The sequence below is a fragment of the Haematobia irritans genome, chromosome 2, assembly GCF_050003625.1.
Source record: "Haematobia irritans isolate KBUSLIRL chromosome 2, ASM5000362v1, whole genome shotgun sequence".
NCBI lineage: Eukaryota > Metazoa > Arthropoda > Insecta > Diptera > Muscidae > Haematobia > Haematobia irritans.
In genome coordinates this window covers 111,233,890-111,252,977 of record NC_134398.1, presented here as the reverse complement: position 1 = coordinate 111,252,977, position 19,088 = coordinate 111,233,890, and the positions used below count along the sequence as shown (strand labels likewise).

Here is a 19,088-nt window from a genome sequence, read left to right as displayed (position 1 = left end):
TCGCTGCCTGATAGGCGATTTTGCAAAAACTATAGGCGCGAAGTATAATGACTATTGTATGAGCTGTCATGATGCGGAGGAAAAGGAATCAATTAAACACCTCTTGTGTGAGTGTCCTTCATTTTGTGTAAAGCCCAAGCAACTTTTAGGAGCATATAGCTTCAGATTACTGGCGGATCTGGAAAACGTTAACTTAAGCAGTCTGCTAATGTTTTTGGAACAATCTGGTTGGTTCAGCGAAGAAAAATAATCAAGAAGGTTCAGCGGTTAAAGCTAGAAGTGCCCATATGTAATAGGTACTTTTAGTTAATGTGGTATCACAATGGACTGATTAGTCTAAGTGAGCCTGAATCTTAATCGGGCTGCCACTTTAGCCTAACCTAAGGAATCGCTTTGTTTAGCCGACAGCGTGCTTGGATCGACTGATCCTAACTTCTTTAGGATAAACAAAGCATTTCTGCGTTCCTTGAATCTCTTTCGTGAGGGATTACCTCCTTTTGATGTCGTTACCTTAGAAAAGTACGACTTGTCAAAATGTCGCCACCTGTCGACCCGTCTACAGGTCGACTAATTGGGCCTAACTCTTTGTCATTGCCCAAATTTATAACTCCAGTCGATACCCGTCCACTGGGCCCTGAAGTTAGCAACCCAGTGGATGACTTTGAATTTCGCTGCATGGTGGCTTAATATCCCACCACACTTGAAATTCTAAGTAGGTACCTATTACGATCAGTTTATCCCCTTTAAAAAACACGTCCGTTCCGTTCGACGGTTGAATAATAAAAATCTAAGCGCAATAAATTACTATGTGTATCGTATGATGATTCGTACACATGAGGGGAATGTCATTCTTAAGTGCCGTCGGCTATTCCAGCAATTCGTCGATATGTATGTCAAAGTCGAGATCGAACGTTTAGGGTTAGTCCGATTCAATCAGGCAAAGCTACGATCTGAGGACTAAATACACTTGCGTGATGCTATGCATTCAGATAGTGATGTTCAGAATATTGGACGTCTGACGATTCTTCCATCATCTTATACCGGAAGCCCACGTCACATGCACGAATATGGAACTCCGGATTTATTTATTACGTTCACATGCAATTCGAAGTGGACGAAAATTGAACGTGAGTTGGAACCGGGCCAAAAACCGCAAGATCGCCATGACATAATCGCCAGAGTATTTCAGCAACAACTCAAGGTTATGATGGATGTCCTTACTAAGTATCGAATTTTTGGTGGCACACGATGTTATATGTACTCGGTGGAATGGCAGAAGCGTGGACTACCACATGCTCTACTAATATGGTTGCTGAACAAATTACATTCAAATGAAGTGGATGACATTATATCCGCTGAAATTCCCGATCCAGTCACTGATCCCCATCTACACGACATTGTGACAACACAGATGGTGCATGGACCGTGCGCTGCATTAAATCCATTGTCGCCTTGCATGGTTGATGGAAAGTACACAAAACGATATCCGCGACCGTTAGTTGCTGAAACAGTCACAGGTAACGATGGATATCCAGTTTATCGTCGGAGTTCAAAAGAAGATAATGGTCGAACTATCGAAGTTAAAGTCAAAAATCAATATATTGATATCGGAAATGAATTTATTGTACCATATTGCCCGCTTCTATCACGAATTTTTGAAACACATACAAACGTAGAGAGGTGCCATTCGGCGAAATTAATCAAATATTTGTGCAAGTGTGTCGCAAAAGTCAGTGGCATGACTGTGTTTGGTATTGCGTCGGAAAATGAGAATGACGAAATCAGTAACTTCCAAATAGGCAGATATGTCAGTACTAATGAAGCATTGTGGCGCTTATTTTCATTTCAAATTCATGAAAGATATCCCACAGTTGTACACTTAGTTGTGCATTTGGAAAATGACCAAAGAGTTTACTTCACTGAGGCTAATGCGCTACAACGAGCTGAGAGACCAATATCGACAACATTGACTAGCTTCTTTGCAATGGGTGAAGCAGATCTAAAGGATCTTCGGAGAAATAACAACATCTTTGGCGGTTTGATAATATTGTTGGGAGGCGATTTCAGGCAGACGTTGCCAGTAATTCCCCGTGGAATGCCTGCAAATGAATTGAATGCTTGCCTGAAGGCATCACCTTTATGGAATGACGTAAAAACATTATCGTTAATTACTAATATGAAAGTTCAACTTCAGAATGATCAACGTGCTGCACAATTTTCCAAACAAATGTTAGCTGTTGGAAATGGAAAAGTCCCAGTTGATATTAAACCAATAACGCTTACCAACGACTTTTGTCAATTTGTAGACTCTCAATTAGCACTTATTGAAAATGTTTTCCCAAATATTAGTGAGAATTATCAGAATTATGCTTTGTTAAGTCAACGAGCAATTCTTGCGGCAAAAAAATTATGTACACGCACTGAATTTCACGATTCAATCAAAAATTGCTGGCGATTTGGTGACATAGAAATCCGTTGATTCCGTAACAAATCCAGACTCTCTGGATTTATCAGGATTTCTACCACATAACTTGCAAGTTGCAACTCAAAGTTGGTACGGTTATTATGATATTGCGTAATTTGAATCCACCGCGACTATGCAACGGAACTCGACTTTCGGTAAAAAGACTTATGCAGAATTTGATTGAGGCAATCATTATTAACGGTTAGGCCCATTTCCTTAGGGGATATTGAAATTCCCTTTGGCGAGTGTGCAAAATACCTTGGCGTTATTTTGGACAGGAAGCTGAATTTTAAGCTTAATATTGAAGAAAGGGCGAGGAAAGCAACGGTAGCTTTATACTCGTGCAAAAAGGCAATAGGGAAAAAGTGGGGACTAAAACCAAAAATTGTGCATTGGCTATACACGCCAGTGGTTAGACCTGTGGGAATATATACTACTTGCACTATTCATACTTTACATTTAAAAATACTTTTTCATCTAGTTTTCTTTGCTTTGCTTTTGAGAATAAAAAATCTTTTCAAATTAATTAATATTCCTCTGTCACACTAGATATATTCAATAAATAATTTTTGTAATAAAAAAAGGAAAAGCTAAATTTGTTTCCTTCATTGGTGACCCCTGAGTATTTGAGAACAATGCCTGATAATATGGAGGAAAATTCAACAATTTCACGTGTTGCAGTAAAAGTTCCGCCGTTTTGGAAGGCGAATCCAAAATTGTGGTTTAGCCAGATGGAGAGTCAATTTATTAACGCTGGGATTTCTCAGGATTCCACGAAATACCATACGCTGGTTGGCTCTATAGAAAGCAACATCCTTAATGCGGTAAGCCACATAATCGAGAATCCTCCAGAGCGAGATTTGTACAATTCCCTGAAAAACGCTCTGCTGGTTGAGTTTCAAGATTCAGAAGAAAAACGTCTGCAGAAGCTTATGGAAAATGTGGATTTGGGCGATAGAAAACCTTCAGCGATGCTGCGCGATATGCGCCAATTAGCATCTGGAAAGGTATCCGAAGAAATCCTACGATCTTTATGGTTCCAACGGTTGCCAGCAACGATAAAAGCTGTTCTTTCCGTGAGTACTGACAATTTGGATAAACTATCGATCATGGCAGATAAAATAAACGACCATCTCGGAAATGCATCGATAAATCAAGTAAGTAAATCTGACCCAGTATCAAGACTAGATAACCTTGAAGGGCAAATTAATGCAATAATACGAAAATTTGATGAGCTGCGAACAACACAACGTAACCGTAGTACATCCAGAAAACGTAGAGAAAGTAAGACTCGGTCCCATGGTGAAACAAATGAGGGATGGAAGTGTTGGTATCACTTTAAATTTGGTGATAAAGCCACGAAGTGTCGGTCTCCCTGTTCTTATAAATCGGAAAACTAGAATCTCCTTCGCCTTCGGTGACGGACGAAGGAGAACTGAAGATATGTCGCCTCATGTTACGGGATCAGTCTTCCAAGCAACAATTTTTAGTGGATACTGGGGCTGATGTGTCAGTGATTCCAGCATCTTTATATGGAAAGCGGGGCGAAGTGGAAGCGTTCGAACTACAAGCAGCAAATAGAACTCCGATTAAAACATTTGGCACAAAAATGCTTAAGCTTTATCTTGGTTTAAGAAGAGATTTGGTATGGCCGTTCGTTATAGCTGATATAACCCAGCCTATCATTGGCTCTGATTTTTTAGAGAATTTCGATTTGCTTGTCGATATAAGAAGACGCTGCCTCATAGATAAAAGGACAAATTTGAAGGTTGAGTGTTCATTATCAACTATACCTCAAATATCTTCAGTCACTTGCAATACACTCCCGCAAAATTCTCCGTTCTATTCCTTAATCAGCGAGTTCAGAGACGTAGCAAGACCGTCGAATAAAATACCTCAAGTTAAGCATTCAGTAACACATGTGATAGCAACGAAAGGTCCGCCTGTTTATAGCAAGCCTAGGAGATTGTCGCCTGAAAAGTTGAAAATAGTTAAAAAAGAGTTCGAATATATGCTTCAGCTTGGAATATGTCGGCCCTCAAAGAGCAGTTGGGCCAGCCCATTACTTTGGTACCAAAGGCCAATAACGAATGGAGGCTTTGTGGAGACTATAGGGCATTGAACAAAGTGACAATTCCCGACCGATACCCCGTGCCACATATCCATGATTTTGCAGGAAATTTACATGGCAAAAATGTATTTTCAAAAATCGATTTGATTAAAGGATATTTCCAAATTCCGGTAGAAGAGGAAGATATTCCGAAAACAGCTATCACCACGCCATTTGGATTGTTCGAATTCACCCGTATGCCTTTCGGTTTGTGCAACGCTGCGCAAACTTTTCAGCGTTTCATGAATGGTGTCGTTCGAGAATTTAATTTCTGTTATGTCTATATCGACGACATTTTGGTGGCATCCGAGAACTTAGAAGAACATAAAAGGCATTTACGGCAGCTTTTCGAGAGATTGCGACATTTTGGCCTCACAATTAATGTATCAAAATGTGAATTCGGTAAGTCTGAGATAAGTTTTTTGGGATATTTAGTTACAACCGATGGCTTGCTACCCAATGCTGAGCGTGTAAAAGCAATAAAAGAATATAAACAACCAGAAACATTGCACGAGTTGAGTCAATTCTTGGGACTTCTCAACTTTTATCGACGCTTCATTCCAAATGCGGCGGAAGCCCAAGCGATTCTTCACGATATTAAGAAAGGGCAAAAGAAAAAAGATAAGCGAAGAATTACTTGGACGGAGGAACTTGTAAGCGCTTTTCAAGATTGCAAAGACCAACTATCAAACGCAACTCTTCTTACATATCCGGTGGAGGGTGCTCCTACTTCTTTATGGGTAGACGCATCAGATTTCGGTATGGGCGCAGTTCTTCAACAATTTGTCAACGGCAAGTGGGTGCCTCTTGGATTTTATTCGAAGAAATTCTCGGAAGCTCAACGTCGATATAGCACATATGACCGTGAATTGCAAGCGGCATATTCGGGCTTAAAGAGTTTCCAATACTTCCTCGAAGGTCGACAATTTTCTATTTTTACTGATCATAAGCCTCTGTCATTTGCTTTTGCACAGAGACTTGAAAAAGCTTCGCCGAGACAACTTCGTCAGTTAGACTACATAGGTCAGCATACCACTGACATTCGATATGTACGAGGTATGGACAATGTAACAGCAGATTTTTTGTCAAGAGTGGAAACGATTTCTGTCCCATCGCCTTTAAACTATGAGCAGTTGGCAAAAGAGCAGCAAAGCGATTGTGAGTTAAGTAGTCTGTTGAATTCTAATGAGAGTAGTTTGGTCCTCAAGAAGATTCCAATGCCCGAAAGTGGATTCGAATTGTACTGCGATTGTTCAACACAGGTTATTCGTCCATTTATTACAAAGAATTTCAGATTTGAGGTTTTCAAAATGGTCCACAACTTGGCGCATCCTGGTCCAAAAGCCACTCTTAAGCTGATTACTGAGCGCTTTGTGTGGCCATCAATGAAAGCAGACATTCCATCGTGGTCAAAAATGTGTAATGCATGTCAAATGTCTAAGGTTGGGAGACATACGAAAAGCAAGGTAGGAAGTTATGCCGTACCTAAAGATCGTTTTGCTTATGTTAGCATTGACCTCGTTGGACCTTTGCCACCTTCGAAAGGTTGCCGATATTGCCTTACTTGCATTGATCGTTTTACAAGGTGGGCGGAAGCTATACCCATAGAAGACATCACTGCCGAAACCGTTGCCAATTCGTTTTTTCAAGGGTGGATTTCAAGGTTTGGGATTCCAAAGCAAGTCACAACTGATCAAGGTAGGCAGTTCGAATCGTCCTTATTTCGAGAGTTTGCAAAAATTTTGGGTATCAAAGTAATTCATACTACAGCATACCATCCGCAAGCAAATGGCCAAATTGAGCGGTGGCATCGTACATTGAAAAATGCTATAAAATGCCAAACTGATTCGAAATGGGTTGAAGCTTTGCCTATGATTATGCTTGGTCTCAGAAACATTGTCAACTCCGATGTTGATCACTCACCTGCAGAGATGGTTTATGGCACGACATTGCAAATACCAGGTCAATTTTGTGGTGACACGTCATGTACTGTAAGTAATGACTGGGTTTCAGAATTTTGTGAACGAATGCAAAATCTCCAAACTTCGAAAATAACACGCCATGGCAACAGTCCCACATATTTACCTCAAGACATTAGTTCCTGTACGCACGTATATTTGAGAAATGATGCTGTTGCTAAACCTCTACAGCGTCCTTATAGCGGTCCATATTTAGTAGTCAAGCGTAGTGACAAAACATTCACAATCAAGATAAACAGCTCGGAGAAAGTTGTATCTATTGATCGGATAAAGCCTGCAAAAATATTACTAAACCTGGAGAATAACAAGGATGTCGATACCTCTATCAGAAGAAGTAAAAGAGTTAGTTTCAAACTCCGTTGAAACTGGAGGGGGTACTGTGGGAATATATACTACTTGCACTATTCATACTTTACATTTAAAAATACTTTTTCATCTAGTTTTCTTTGCTTTGCTTTTGAGAATAAAAAATCTTTTCAAATTAATTAATATTCCTCTGTCACACTAGATATATTCAATAAATAATTTTTGTAATAAAAAAAGGAAAAGCTAAATTTGTTTCCTTCAGACCTATAATGCTATATGGTGTTGTAGTCTGATGGCCGGCACTTCACCAGCCGACAAGTTTAGACAAAATTCAGCGTATGGCGTGCTTGTGTATCTCAGGTGCATTCAGCAAAACAGGAACAAATTCCCTTAATGTCGTACTGCAGTCAGCTGCAACAACGGCTGTGCGGTTGCGCGAGCTATCGCTGTGGTCGGAAAAAAGTTACGGTCACAGTTCGGTCCTCAAAGTAATGCCAGATGTGCCTAACGTAGTGGATTACACTTTGGCGAGACCACTTTTCGACAAAAAGTTTGAGACTCTAATTACCAACAGTGAGGTGTGGTGTACACGTACCCCGAGGAATAAACGATATATAGATTTCTACACTGATGGCTCCAAATTGGATGGACGAGTGGGTTTCGGAGTATACTCTAAAGATCTGGAACTTCGAATAGCGAAAAGATTACCTGATCACTGTAGTGTTCTTCAGGCTGAAATATTAGCAATAAGAGAAGTGGTGAATTGGCTGAGAAGTAATGCTCCAAGCAATATTGGCATTAATATATGGTTAGGTTAGGTTAGGTTAAAGTGGCAGCCCGATTAAGATTCAGGCTCACTTAGACTATTCAGTCCATTGTGATACCACATTAACTAAAAGTACCTATTACATATGGGCACTTCTAGTTTTAACCGCTGAACCTTCTTGATTATTTTTCTTTGTTGAACCAACCAGATTGTTCCAAAAACATTAGCAGACTGCTTAAGTTAACGTTTTCCAGGTCCGCCAGTAATCTGAAGCTATATGCTCCTAAAAGTTGCTTGCGCTTTACACAAAATGCAGGACACTCACACAAGAGGTGTTTAATTGATTCTTTTTCCTCCGCATCATGACAGCTCATACAATAGTCATTATACTTCGCGCCAATAGTTTTTGCAAAATCGCCTATCAGGCAGCGACCCGTTATAGCAGATATCAGGAGTGATATCTGACGTCTCGAGAACATTAGCATATCTAGTGTGCGGTTTAAGTTGAAATGGGGCCATATTTGCTTGGTGTCGTTACAACCCTTGCAATTCTCCCATCGAACATTTGCCATCCTAACAGCCTTCTCACGCAGCATGAGCTTGCAGGTAGCTAGGGGCATACCAACAAATTCCAGTTCCCCTGGAATATGTAAGGTAGTCCCTAGCCTTGCCAACTCATCCGCTTCGCAGTTCCCCGGTATGTTCCTATGGCCAGGCACCCATATTAGGTGAATATTGTACTGCTCAGCCATCTCATTGAGAGATTTGCGGCAGTCGATGGCCGTTTTCGAGTTGAGGAACACAGAGTCCAAGGATTTTATTGCAGGTTGACTGTCTGTATATATATTAATGCCAATATTTGTTGGAACATTACTTCTCAGCCAATTCGCCACCTCTCTTATTGCTAATATTTCAGCCTGAAAAACACTACAGTGATTAGGTAATCTTTTCGCTATTCGAATTTCCACATCTTTAGAATATACTCCGAACCCCACTTGTCCATTCAATTTGGAGCCATCAGTATAGAAATCTATATATCTTTTATTCCCCGGGGTCTGTGTACACCACGCCTCACTGTTGGGAATTAGAGTTTCAAACTTTTTGTCGAAAAGTGGTTTTGCCAGGGTATAATCCACTACGTTAGGCACATCTGGCATTATTTTGAGGACCGAACTATGACCGTACATTTTTTCCGACCACAGCGATAGCTCGCGCAACCGCACAGCCGTTGTTGCAGCTGACTGTTTGGCCAAAATGTCTAAAGGCAATAGATGTAGCATGACATTAAGGGAGTCTGTTCCTGTCTTACTAAATGCGCCTGAGATACATAAGCTCGCCATACGCTGAACTTTATCTAAACAAGTCGGTTTCTGAAGTGCCGGCCACCAGACTACAACACCATATAGCATTATAGGTCTAACTACTGCAGTGTATAGCCAATGCACAATTTTTGGTTTTAGTCCCCACTTTTTCCCTATTGCCTTTTTGCACGAGTACAAAGCTACCGTGGCTTTTCTCGCCCTCTCTTCAATATTAAGCCTAAAATTCAGCTTCCTGTCCAAAATAACGCCAAGGTATTTTGCACACTCACCAAAGGGAATTTCAGTACCCCCTAAGGAAATGGGCCTAACCGTGGGAGTTTTGCGATCTTTGCAGTACATGACTAGTTCTGTCTTTGCTGGATTTACACCAAGACCATTATCTTTCGCCCATTTCTCAGTCATCCGGAGAGCTCTCTGTATAATATCTCTGATTGTGGATGGGAATTTTCCCCTGACTGCTAGCGCCACATCATCTGCGTATGCCACCACTTTTATCATTTCTTTTTCTAGGGAAAGCAGAAGGTTGTTTATAGCAACATTCCAAAGAAGAGGTGATAGAACTCCTCCTTGGGGAGTGCCTCTGTTCACATACCTTTGTATGTTTGCTTGCCCTAGTGTGGCTGAAATACGTCTCTTTATTAGAAGTTCGTCTAACAGCCTAAGTATACCTGGATCAACATTCAGAGTTGTCAGTCCATTTAATATCGAGCTCGGATGGACATTATTGAACGCCCCTTCGATGTCTAGAAACGCCACGATTGTGTATTCTTTGACAGATAGTGAGCTTTCAATAAAGCTGACTAGTTCATGCAATGCGGTCTCAGTAGACCTGCCCTTCGAGTATGCATGCTGTCGTTTCGAGAGCAAACTTGAATCCACGCTAGTTCTAAGATACATGTCTATCATCCTCTCCAGGGTCTTAAGTAGGAATGAGGATAAGCTGATTGGTCGAAATCCTTCGCACTCGAGTGAGAGGCTTTTCCTGCTTTAGGTATGAAGACGACTTTTGTTTCCCTCCACTTTTCTGGAATATATGCTAAGTTTACACATCGTTTATATATCACCGTCAACCAGGGGATAACTCTTTCAGCCACTGCCTGTAACTCCGCCGGAGTAATTCCATCAGGTCCGGGGGATTTGAATGGTCCAAAGCTATTTAAAGCCCATTTTATTCTAGATTCCGACACAATTTCCTCGATAGGAAATGATCGCTGAGCCTCTGTTACACCGCCGGAACATGGTTCAACCGTCTGATTTCCAGGGAAGTGTGTGTCCAAAAGTACCTCCAACGTCTCCTCACTGGACGATGTCCAATTTCCCTCCGATGTTTTAATGAAACCTGGAGCGGTGTTAGTGGATGCTAGTACCTTCCGTAGTCTGGAAGCCTCTGACGTATTCTCAATACTGCTACAGTAATCATCCCAAGAGTTTTGTTGAGACCTTCTCAGTTCTCGTTTATATTCTCTCAGATTCATCTTGTAAGTGTCCCAATCCTCCGGAGCTCTTGTGGACTTTGCTTTGTTAAAGAACTTCCTGCAGGATTTCCTCTTATTACTTAACTCCGTAGTCAACCATGGCGACCGATTTTTTCCCCTTGGCTTTCCTCTAGGGCAAGCAGCTTTCAGTGAAATGTTGAAGGCCTTAGTAATCCGCTTCACTGCGTGTTCGATATCTTGCACAGTGCTCATATTTGTCTCCGGCATTTCCGGTATCATCGAATTGAACGATTCCCTATACCTATTCCAATCAGCTTTCCTAACGTTTGGCGGAAATATGGTCTTTGAAGTACGAACAGCCAATCTGAAACTGATGTAGCGATGATCTGAGAAGCTATGTTCCCTCAAAACTTGCCACTCAGATATCTTATCATTCAGTTCCGGAGAGGTCAACGTTACGTCCAAAACCTCTTGTCTGTTCCTGGTGACGAAGGTTGGTGCATCTCCCTTATTGCAAACTACCAGGTTAGTACGCAAAATAAACTCTATTAGCGACTCTCCCCTTGCATTAGTATCACTACTTCCCCAAATACTATGATGTGCATTTGCATCGCATCCCATAATGAGTTTTGTCTTTGTTTTTAGTGACTCCTCAACTAAGGTCTTAACGGCACAGGGTGGCATCTCCCTATCATGTCCCATGTAGACCGAAGATACCCAATATTTGCATGTGGATATCTCTAGACTGGCTACGACAGTGTCTGCATTGCTCAATGAAGGAAGCAGAAACAAGTTTAGTTCGTTTTTAGCAATTATACATGCTCGATTTATATCGGTACCGGTATTATGCAAAAGTTTGAAACCCGGAGTGCTTAATTCACAGATCTTGTTCTTATATTTGTATGGTTCTTGAATAAGAACTATATCTATGTGGCATTAATGTATACTCAGACAGTCAACCTGCAATAAAATCCTTGGACTCTGTGTTCCTCAACTCGAAAACGGCCATCGACTGCCGCAAATCTCTCAATGAGATGGCTGAGCAGCACAATATTCACCTAATATGGGTGCCTGACCATAGGAACATACCGGGGAACTGCGAAGCAGATGAGCTAGCAAGAGTAGGAACTACCTTACATATTCCAGGGGAACTAGAATCTGTTGGTATGCCTCTGGCAAGCTCTTACTGCATGAGAAGGCTGTCATGATGGCAAATGTTCGATGGGAAAATTGCAAGGGTTGTAACGACACCAAGCAAATATGGCCCCATTTAAACTTAAACCGCACAATAGATATGCTAGTGTTCTCGAGACGCCAGATATCACTCCTGATATCTGCTATAACGGGTCGCTGCCTGATAGGCGGCTTTGCAAAAGCTATTGGCGCGAAGTATAATGACGATTGTATGAACTATCATGATGCGGAGGAAAAGGAATCAATAAAACACTTCTTGTGTGTGTGTCCTGCATTTTGTGTAAGGCGTAAGCAAATTTTAGGGGCATATAGCTTCAGATTACTGGCGGACCTGGCTAACGTTAACTTAAGCAGTCTGTTAATGTTCTTGGAACAATCTGGTTGGTTCAACAGAAGAAAATAATCGAGAAGGCTCAGCGGTTAAAACAAGAAGTGCCCATATGTAATAGGTACTTTTAGTTAATGTGGTATCACAATGGACTGAATAGTATAAGTGAGCCTGAATCTTAATCGGGCTGCCACTTTAACCTAACCTAACCTATTAACGGAAAGTACGCATGTGAAAATGTATGTAAAGGGTGATACGGTTACAATTTGGTCAATATAAACTTGACGTATTTCTTTCAATTTTGCATTTAAAAAACCTGAACACCCCTCATTTTGAAGGTGTGTGCGTGTAGAATGTTGCTCCTATTTTGATTTTGGAATTCACTCTTCAGTTATCAAAATGCCGTCCAAGCAAGAAGAGCAGCGTATCAAAATTTTTCTCGCGCATCGCGAAAATCCGAGCTGCTCGCACGCAAAGCTGGCAAAATCGCTAAAAGTTGCCAAATCAACCGTTACAAATGTAATTAAAGTGTTTGGGGAACGTTTGTCGACAGCCAGGAAGTCTGGATCGGGGGGAAATCGAAAACCGGAAGCCGCTGAGACGACAAAGAGAGATGCCTGTAGTTTCAAGCGGAACCCTAACCCCTCTCTCCGAGATGCCGCAAATAAGCTGGGTGTATCGTCCGTGCATCGAGCCAAAAAATGAGCCGGGCTATCGACTTACAAGAAGGTAGTGACTCCAAATCGCGATGATAAACCAAATACGACGGCCAAAGCGCGATCCCGGAGGCAGTGCACGACGATGCTGACGAAGTTTGCCTGCGTGGTAATGGACGACGAAACCTACGTCAAAGCCGACTACAAGCAGCTTCCGGGACAGGAGTTTTATACGGCAAAAGGAAGGGGAAAGGTAGCAGATATTTTCAAGCACATAAAACTGTCAAAGTTCGCAAAGAAATATCTGGTTTGACAAGCCATCTGTACCTGTGGCTTGAAAAGCAGCATTTTCATAGCTTCCGGGACTGTCAAGAAATTTACGTGAAAGAGTGTTTGAATAAACGTCTGCTGCCTTTCCGGAAGAAACACGGTTGTTCCGTACTGTTTTGGCCGGATTTGGTATCTTGCCATTACGGGAAAAAGGCCATGGAGTGGTACGCCGCCAACAACGTGCAGGTGGTTCCCAAGGACAAGAACCCTCCCAACACGCCAGAGCTCCGCCCAATTGAGAAATACTGGGCTATTGTCAAGCGGAACCTAAAGAAGACCAAAAAACTGCCAAGGACGAGCAGCAGTTCAAGGCAAACTGGCTTTCTGCGGCGAAGAAGGTGGACAAGGTGGCTGTACAAAATCTGATGGCAGGTGTCAAGCGTGAGGCCCGGCAATTCGGATTTGGAAAAGCGAAAGCCTAACTGTATATTTTTCCTGAATTTTATACTAATTGAACTTGAAAAAGAAATTTAATTTGATTTTTTAAATAAACGATTTCACCGATTTACACGCATTTTCCCTTGACCAAATTTTGACCGTATCACCCTTTATTCCTCGAATACCAATGATTCCGACAGATCTCCCGTTTGACTTCAAAAGATTGCAATTTCCAGTTCGCCTTGTGTTCGAAATGACCAATAACAAGTCACAAGGCCAATCGCTTAGTGTTTGCGGGATAAATTTAGAAAATCATTGTTTTTTACATGGTCAGTTATACGTTGCGTGTTCACGAGTTAGGAAACCATCCGCTTTGTTTGTGTTAACGTTAGACCAAAAAACAAAAAAATGTGGTTTACCAAAGAGCACTTCAATGAAACGAATAATTTGCGGACACGTATAGCGCTTCGATTCAGTAATTCCTTTGGATTCACTTTCATTTAGACAAGTTCAACTAAATAACACTTTATTTTTGTAATCGAAATAAATTCATTACTGCTGTGAAATGAAATAATTTTTTGCAAATTGAAAAATTTTTCTTTTTCAAATTGAAAAATTTTTCTTTATCTTTTAATCACCAAACAAAATGTTACGGAAAAGCTAGCAAAACTCCGTTCGCCGAGTTTGCTAGTTTTTTATAGATTCCTCGTAAATTTTGAATATATTTTTCCTTATCTTATGTATAGAATTCCAACTAATCAATAAATGTGCTACTGGAAAATTAAGTGAGAAGAGAGTAATGAAATAATCGTTTGATGTAGTTTGTAGAGACATTTTGTGTATATGTCGTATGATTGTTTGTGTCTATTATTGAGTGTTTTATGCTGTTGTTGGTTGTTTTGATTCTAAAGACAGTGTGGATGAATTTGTGGAATGTTCCTTGTGTGTTGTTGGTATCTTTTGTGGTGATAGTTGTTTTGGTGCAATAACGAGATCGGGAAGAGATAGTGTGTGTGGAGTTGTTATTTTTCTTGCTGCTTTTATTTTACTTTTCGGCAGGTATATGTCCTTTTATGACTATTTGTGTCTTCGAGTGTTATTGCTGCATTCAGTTCTGCTAATGCATTTATAGAGTACATACGTGGTTTTTATTGGAAACACACAATTGCGTGAGGTAATGGTTTTTAGATACAGAGGAGTGAATGTTGTGATGTGGAGAAAATAAAATCACTTTATGTTGATAAAAAATATAGAACTAAAAAATAAATCACCGATTAAAGAACAGTATATTTTTGTTAATCGTTTAAAATTATTGTTGATTTTAAATTCATTTACATGAAAAATATACGACATCATGAGTGGTAATAGGATGATCTATATTTACTCTACATCTGGATCACAGGTAGGAGATGAAACCAATTTTTGAATCTAAATGTTTTTATGTTACAGCAATTACTAAAGATGAGTACTAAGTTCGAGTTTAGCCACTAAAATTAAAAATAAATCCATGAGAAAAGTATAAAATCATACGTTTTCGATGCAAATTATAATATAACTTAATGGAGAATAGCCCAAAGCAAGTTTTTTTTATAAAGTTTATATTCTTTAAAGTGGATTATTAAAGAAAAACAATCGTGAAAATTACGATTTTAGCGGCTAAACTCGAACTTAATATCCACCTTTATGCTATACTGACAAGTGGAAATTATGTCTAATTTTATAAGATCTTTTATTTCAAATAATTCTGAGAAGAATTTCAAAATCTCCCATTAGTCCATGGATATTATTCCAATAGTGCACCTACAGGATGGATTTTTTTCAATGTGGTAAGTTTTTCTATAAACGGTATTTCATCCGTTTGCAATAAAACCAAAATTTCAATTTATTATAAATAATTATTTTCATTTGCAGCAAGACAGGCCTTCTAATGGTAATTTTTTGTAATTTTCTTACAGTTTAATGCTAACTAAGCTGATATCCTTATTGGCTGTAAGAAAATGCTCTTGAAACCCGTAAGTTAAAAATCAATGTAGAATTTGATAATATTTTTTATATTTGGTATAACTTTGTAATTTCAGATGTTCATACGATGCTCGTAAAGCAAATCCACACAACAAAAACTAGCCAAATCGATGAAATTGGATAAAAATGAAATGAATATAGCAACTTATGTCATATATCTTTCATATGGATAGAAAACATGGAAATTGAAATTAATTAACATAATTTAGTCTCACTAATATAGAATATTACTATTTTGAAGAAGTAATTACTAACTACCGACAAGTAACTGCATCGAACGTACGAATAAAAATATTTCCTTTATTGTATATCATAAGTCATAGTTTTGTGTAATATAATAATAATTTTTTGAAATAAAGTACTGATGGTTATAGAAAATTTACTTGTATTGTACGAAAAATTTGTTAGTTGTATATAGGCTTATTGTACCTTTGATTCCTCAATTTCTCTACTTTTTTGCAAACAATTCTGACAAACAGTTTATTTGAAACCAATTTGTTAATATAGTTTTCCCAAAAAATTGTTAATTTTTCTGGATAGCAGGAATATTTAGAATGAGCGTGAGTACAGTCTTCCCATAGCGTAGTAATAATGAACTTAAATACGATGCAATTTATGACCAAATTTATAAGAAAAAAATCATTAACTTATTTAGACAAAAAAATCTTTGGCGCCAAATCATGGTCATTCTTACTATCGTTTAGTTCATTTTTCGTAAACAATAGTTAACTTTTTTTCGGTGTAACTCCCATATATATGTATCGCCCATAGTTCGACAAATTGTGTCACATTTTTTACTAACCGATTGTCGCCAAATTTGGCACAAAGTAATCTTTTTTATCACCCTTCAAGTCTGCAAAATATCATTGAAATCGGTTCAGATTTTAATATAGCTCCCATAGATATCGCCCGATTTCCCCAAATTTGGCCATAAAAACCTTATTTATTAAGCGATTTTTCTCAAACTTTGCTTACTCTAATCTTTGATAGTACTAACAATACACTGGTAGAAAAAAGGCGGTATGTGGTCATTACAGTTTGGTATTAATAAATTTATTCACGTTACTTTTTAATTTTGGTAACACTTTGTATCAAATCATTTACATCCGGTATTATTGTGGTATTAACTATCTCAACGCCGTAACACATGATATGTAGAATTTGCCGCCTTGGTAGTTTAGTTTTTTTCATGCGGCTTGTAAATAACAATAGTTTGGGATAAGATCACGAAAATTAAATGAATTCAATGAATATGGCGAAGTATAGGTAAGTATAATATTTTTTTGCATTAGTTATGTTTTTTAATTCGATCATCCTTTAATTAGATGCGCAAGTGACATACAAAAACCTTCCAAATGCAACAACAGTCGACTTGAGGGATGCAGTGCCTGAATTGCGACATGGAGCTGAATTGGGAGAAAGCCCCGTATGGTAATAATTTTTCTATGGGTGTATGTGCTAAAATTAATCGAAATCGGTTCAGATGTAGATATAGCTCCCATATATACACTGTTAGAAAAATATGTTTTTATATGTTCCGATATAAACAAAGCGTGTTTCGGGCAGAATTTTCAAACACAATATATTTAAGTGCAAAAATAGAATGTTCTTAAACTAGCATTAAATGTTTGGGACACATATCGACGTCTACATTCCAAAGTACACTAAGTCTAAAAAGTGAAGTTTACAGGAAACAAGTTCAAATTTTGTTTTTTGAAATTTCTCAAAATCCGTATAAGATAGAAATTCCCTTTTTTCGGTCTTAAAATCAAATTTTTTTTATAATTTTTTTTTAGTATGTACGAACTCAAAATAGTGATAATAGAACATGGCTAAAAATGACTTAGACCACTTTAGACCGAACAAAGCTTTTTGCCCTTTTTGGATTGGACATTTTTTAAAACTTTAGTCACAGGCTAAGTACAATATTAACCATAACTTTTGACTTAGCGTACTCTTTATTCAAACGTCGAACGGAACGGACGTGTTTTTTAATAGCGGATAAAATCATCGTAATAAGTACCTACTACGAATTTCAAGTGTGGTGGGATATTAGGCCACCATGCAGAGAAATTCAAAGACATCCACTGGGTTGCTAACTTCAGGGCCCAGTGGACGGGTATCGACTGGAGTTATAAATTTGGGCAATGACCAAGAGTTAGGCCCAATTAGTCGACCTGTAGACGGGTCGACTGGTGGCGACAATTTGACAAGTCGAACCTTTTCCAAGGTAGCGGCATCAAAAGGAGGTAATCCCTCACGAAAGAGGTTCAAGAAACGCAGAAATGCTTTGTTTATCCTAAAGAAATTAGGATCAGTCGACCCAAGCACGTTGTCGGCTAAACAAAGCGATTCCTTAAAATGGGCTGAAGGAATTCTTGAGGCTGGCAAAAGGGAACGATCACCGGATGAGCTGCCATCCTCCAAAAGGGATCAACGATCGTTTGCCTCAGTTGCTAAAGACATCCTTGTGATGGCTATCATAAATAAAGGAGCATTGGACGGTATGGTTCCAAAGCAAAAATGGAGGGAAATTGAGAATGCTTTGCCTGGCGTCTACTCACGGGTGCTGGAAAAGTTTCCCGGCCCAGATCCTCGACACCAAGAGGCTGGTTGGTCTAGAGTTAGTCGAGAAGAAAGACATACCGGCTAGACCTAGAGCACATGCGTGGATACCTGCAAACCCTCCTGACCCTGAATCTATTTTAAATAGATTGAAACAATGCAATCCAGATCTTCCAACAGCTGATTGGAAGGTTGGCCGTTTGGATGAAGTGGATGGACCAAGACGGCATGCAGTGTTATATTGAACACTCTGTCTTTGCCACATCTAGCAAAGTCTCAGGGCCGTGTATGCTATAGCTTTCATTATATCCAAATGAAGGTGTATAAAAACGATCAGCTAAAGGATTCAGAAATGGACAAGCCTCTGTCTGAATCAGAAGTAAGTGGATCCTCTTGCGAAGTCGAGGGAGATACCAAAGTTGAAGACATGGATAGATACCGTATGCGTGAGGAGGCTTCTACTGCCTCAGAACTCACCAAAGTTGAACCTATGGTTATTGCGAGAGTCACCGAGATCTCTGAAGAGGATATTCTTGATGACTCGATTGAAGCGGCTGATGTGACGGTTGTTGAAAATCTCAATGGTCCTACGGATCCTCCAGATAAATCTTCATCATTGTAAAGCTGCATGTGCTGCCTTAAAAGTTCTCCAGATGAAAGGGGACATAGACATAGTTCTTATTCAAGAACCATATGTTTATAGAAACAAAATATGTGAATTAAGTACTCCGTGAATTAAGTACTCAAACTATTGCAGTATACTGGTAATGATGTAATTCGAGCCTATATAATTGCTAAAAACGAGCTTAATTTGTTTCTGCTTCCTTCAATGTGCAATGCAGACACTGTCGTTGCCAGTTTAAAAATGGCCAAATGCAAATATTGGGTATCTTCGGCCTATATGGGACATGACAGGGAGATGCCTCCATGTGCCGTGAAGACCTTAGTTGAGGAGTCACTGAAAACAAAGACGAAACTCATTATGGGATGCGATGCGAATGCGCATCATATTATATGGGGAAATAGTGATACTAATGCAAGGGGAGAGTCGCTAATAGAGTTTATTTTGCGTACTAATCTGGTAGTTTGCAACAAGGGAGATGCCCCAACCTTTGTCACTAAAAACAGGCAAGAGGTTTCGGACATCACCTTGGCCTCGCAAAACTGAATGAAATGATATCTGAGTGGCAGGTTTTAAGTGAACACAGCTTCTCAGGTCATCGCTACATCAG

General features: G+C 39.5%; 2 protein-coding genes across 7 annotated transcripts in view; one reads left to right on the top strand and one right to left on the bottom strand.

Annotated features, from left to right (window-relative positions):
• The window catches only part of dl (REL proto-oncogene, NF-kB subunit dorsal), a 221,109-nt gene that overhangs the window by 159,830 nt on the left and 42,191 nt on the right, over positions 1-19,088 (bottom strand). The gene's annotated exons all lie outside the window — the stretch shown is intronic.
• LOC142227612 (uncharacterized) lies at positions 1,208-2,479 on the top strand. Its single transcript, XM_075298094.1, has one exon. The coding sequence runs from the start codon at positions 1,208-1,210 to the stop codon at positions 2,477-2,479; it is 1,272 nt and encodes a 423-aa protein (XP_075154209.1).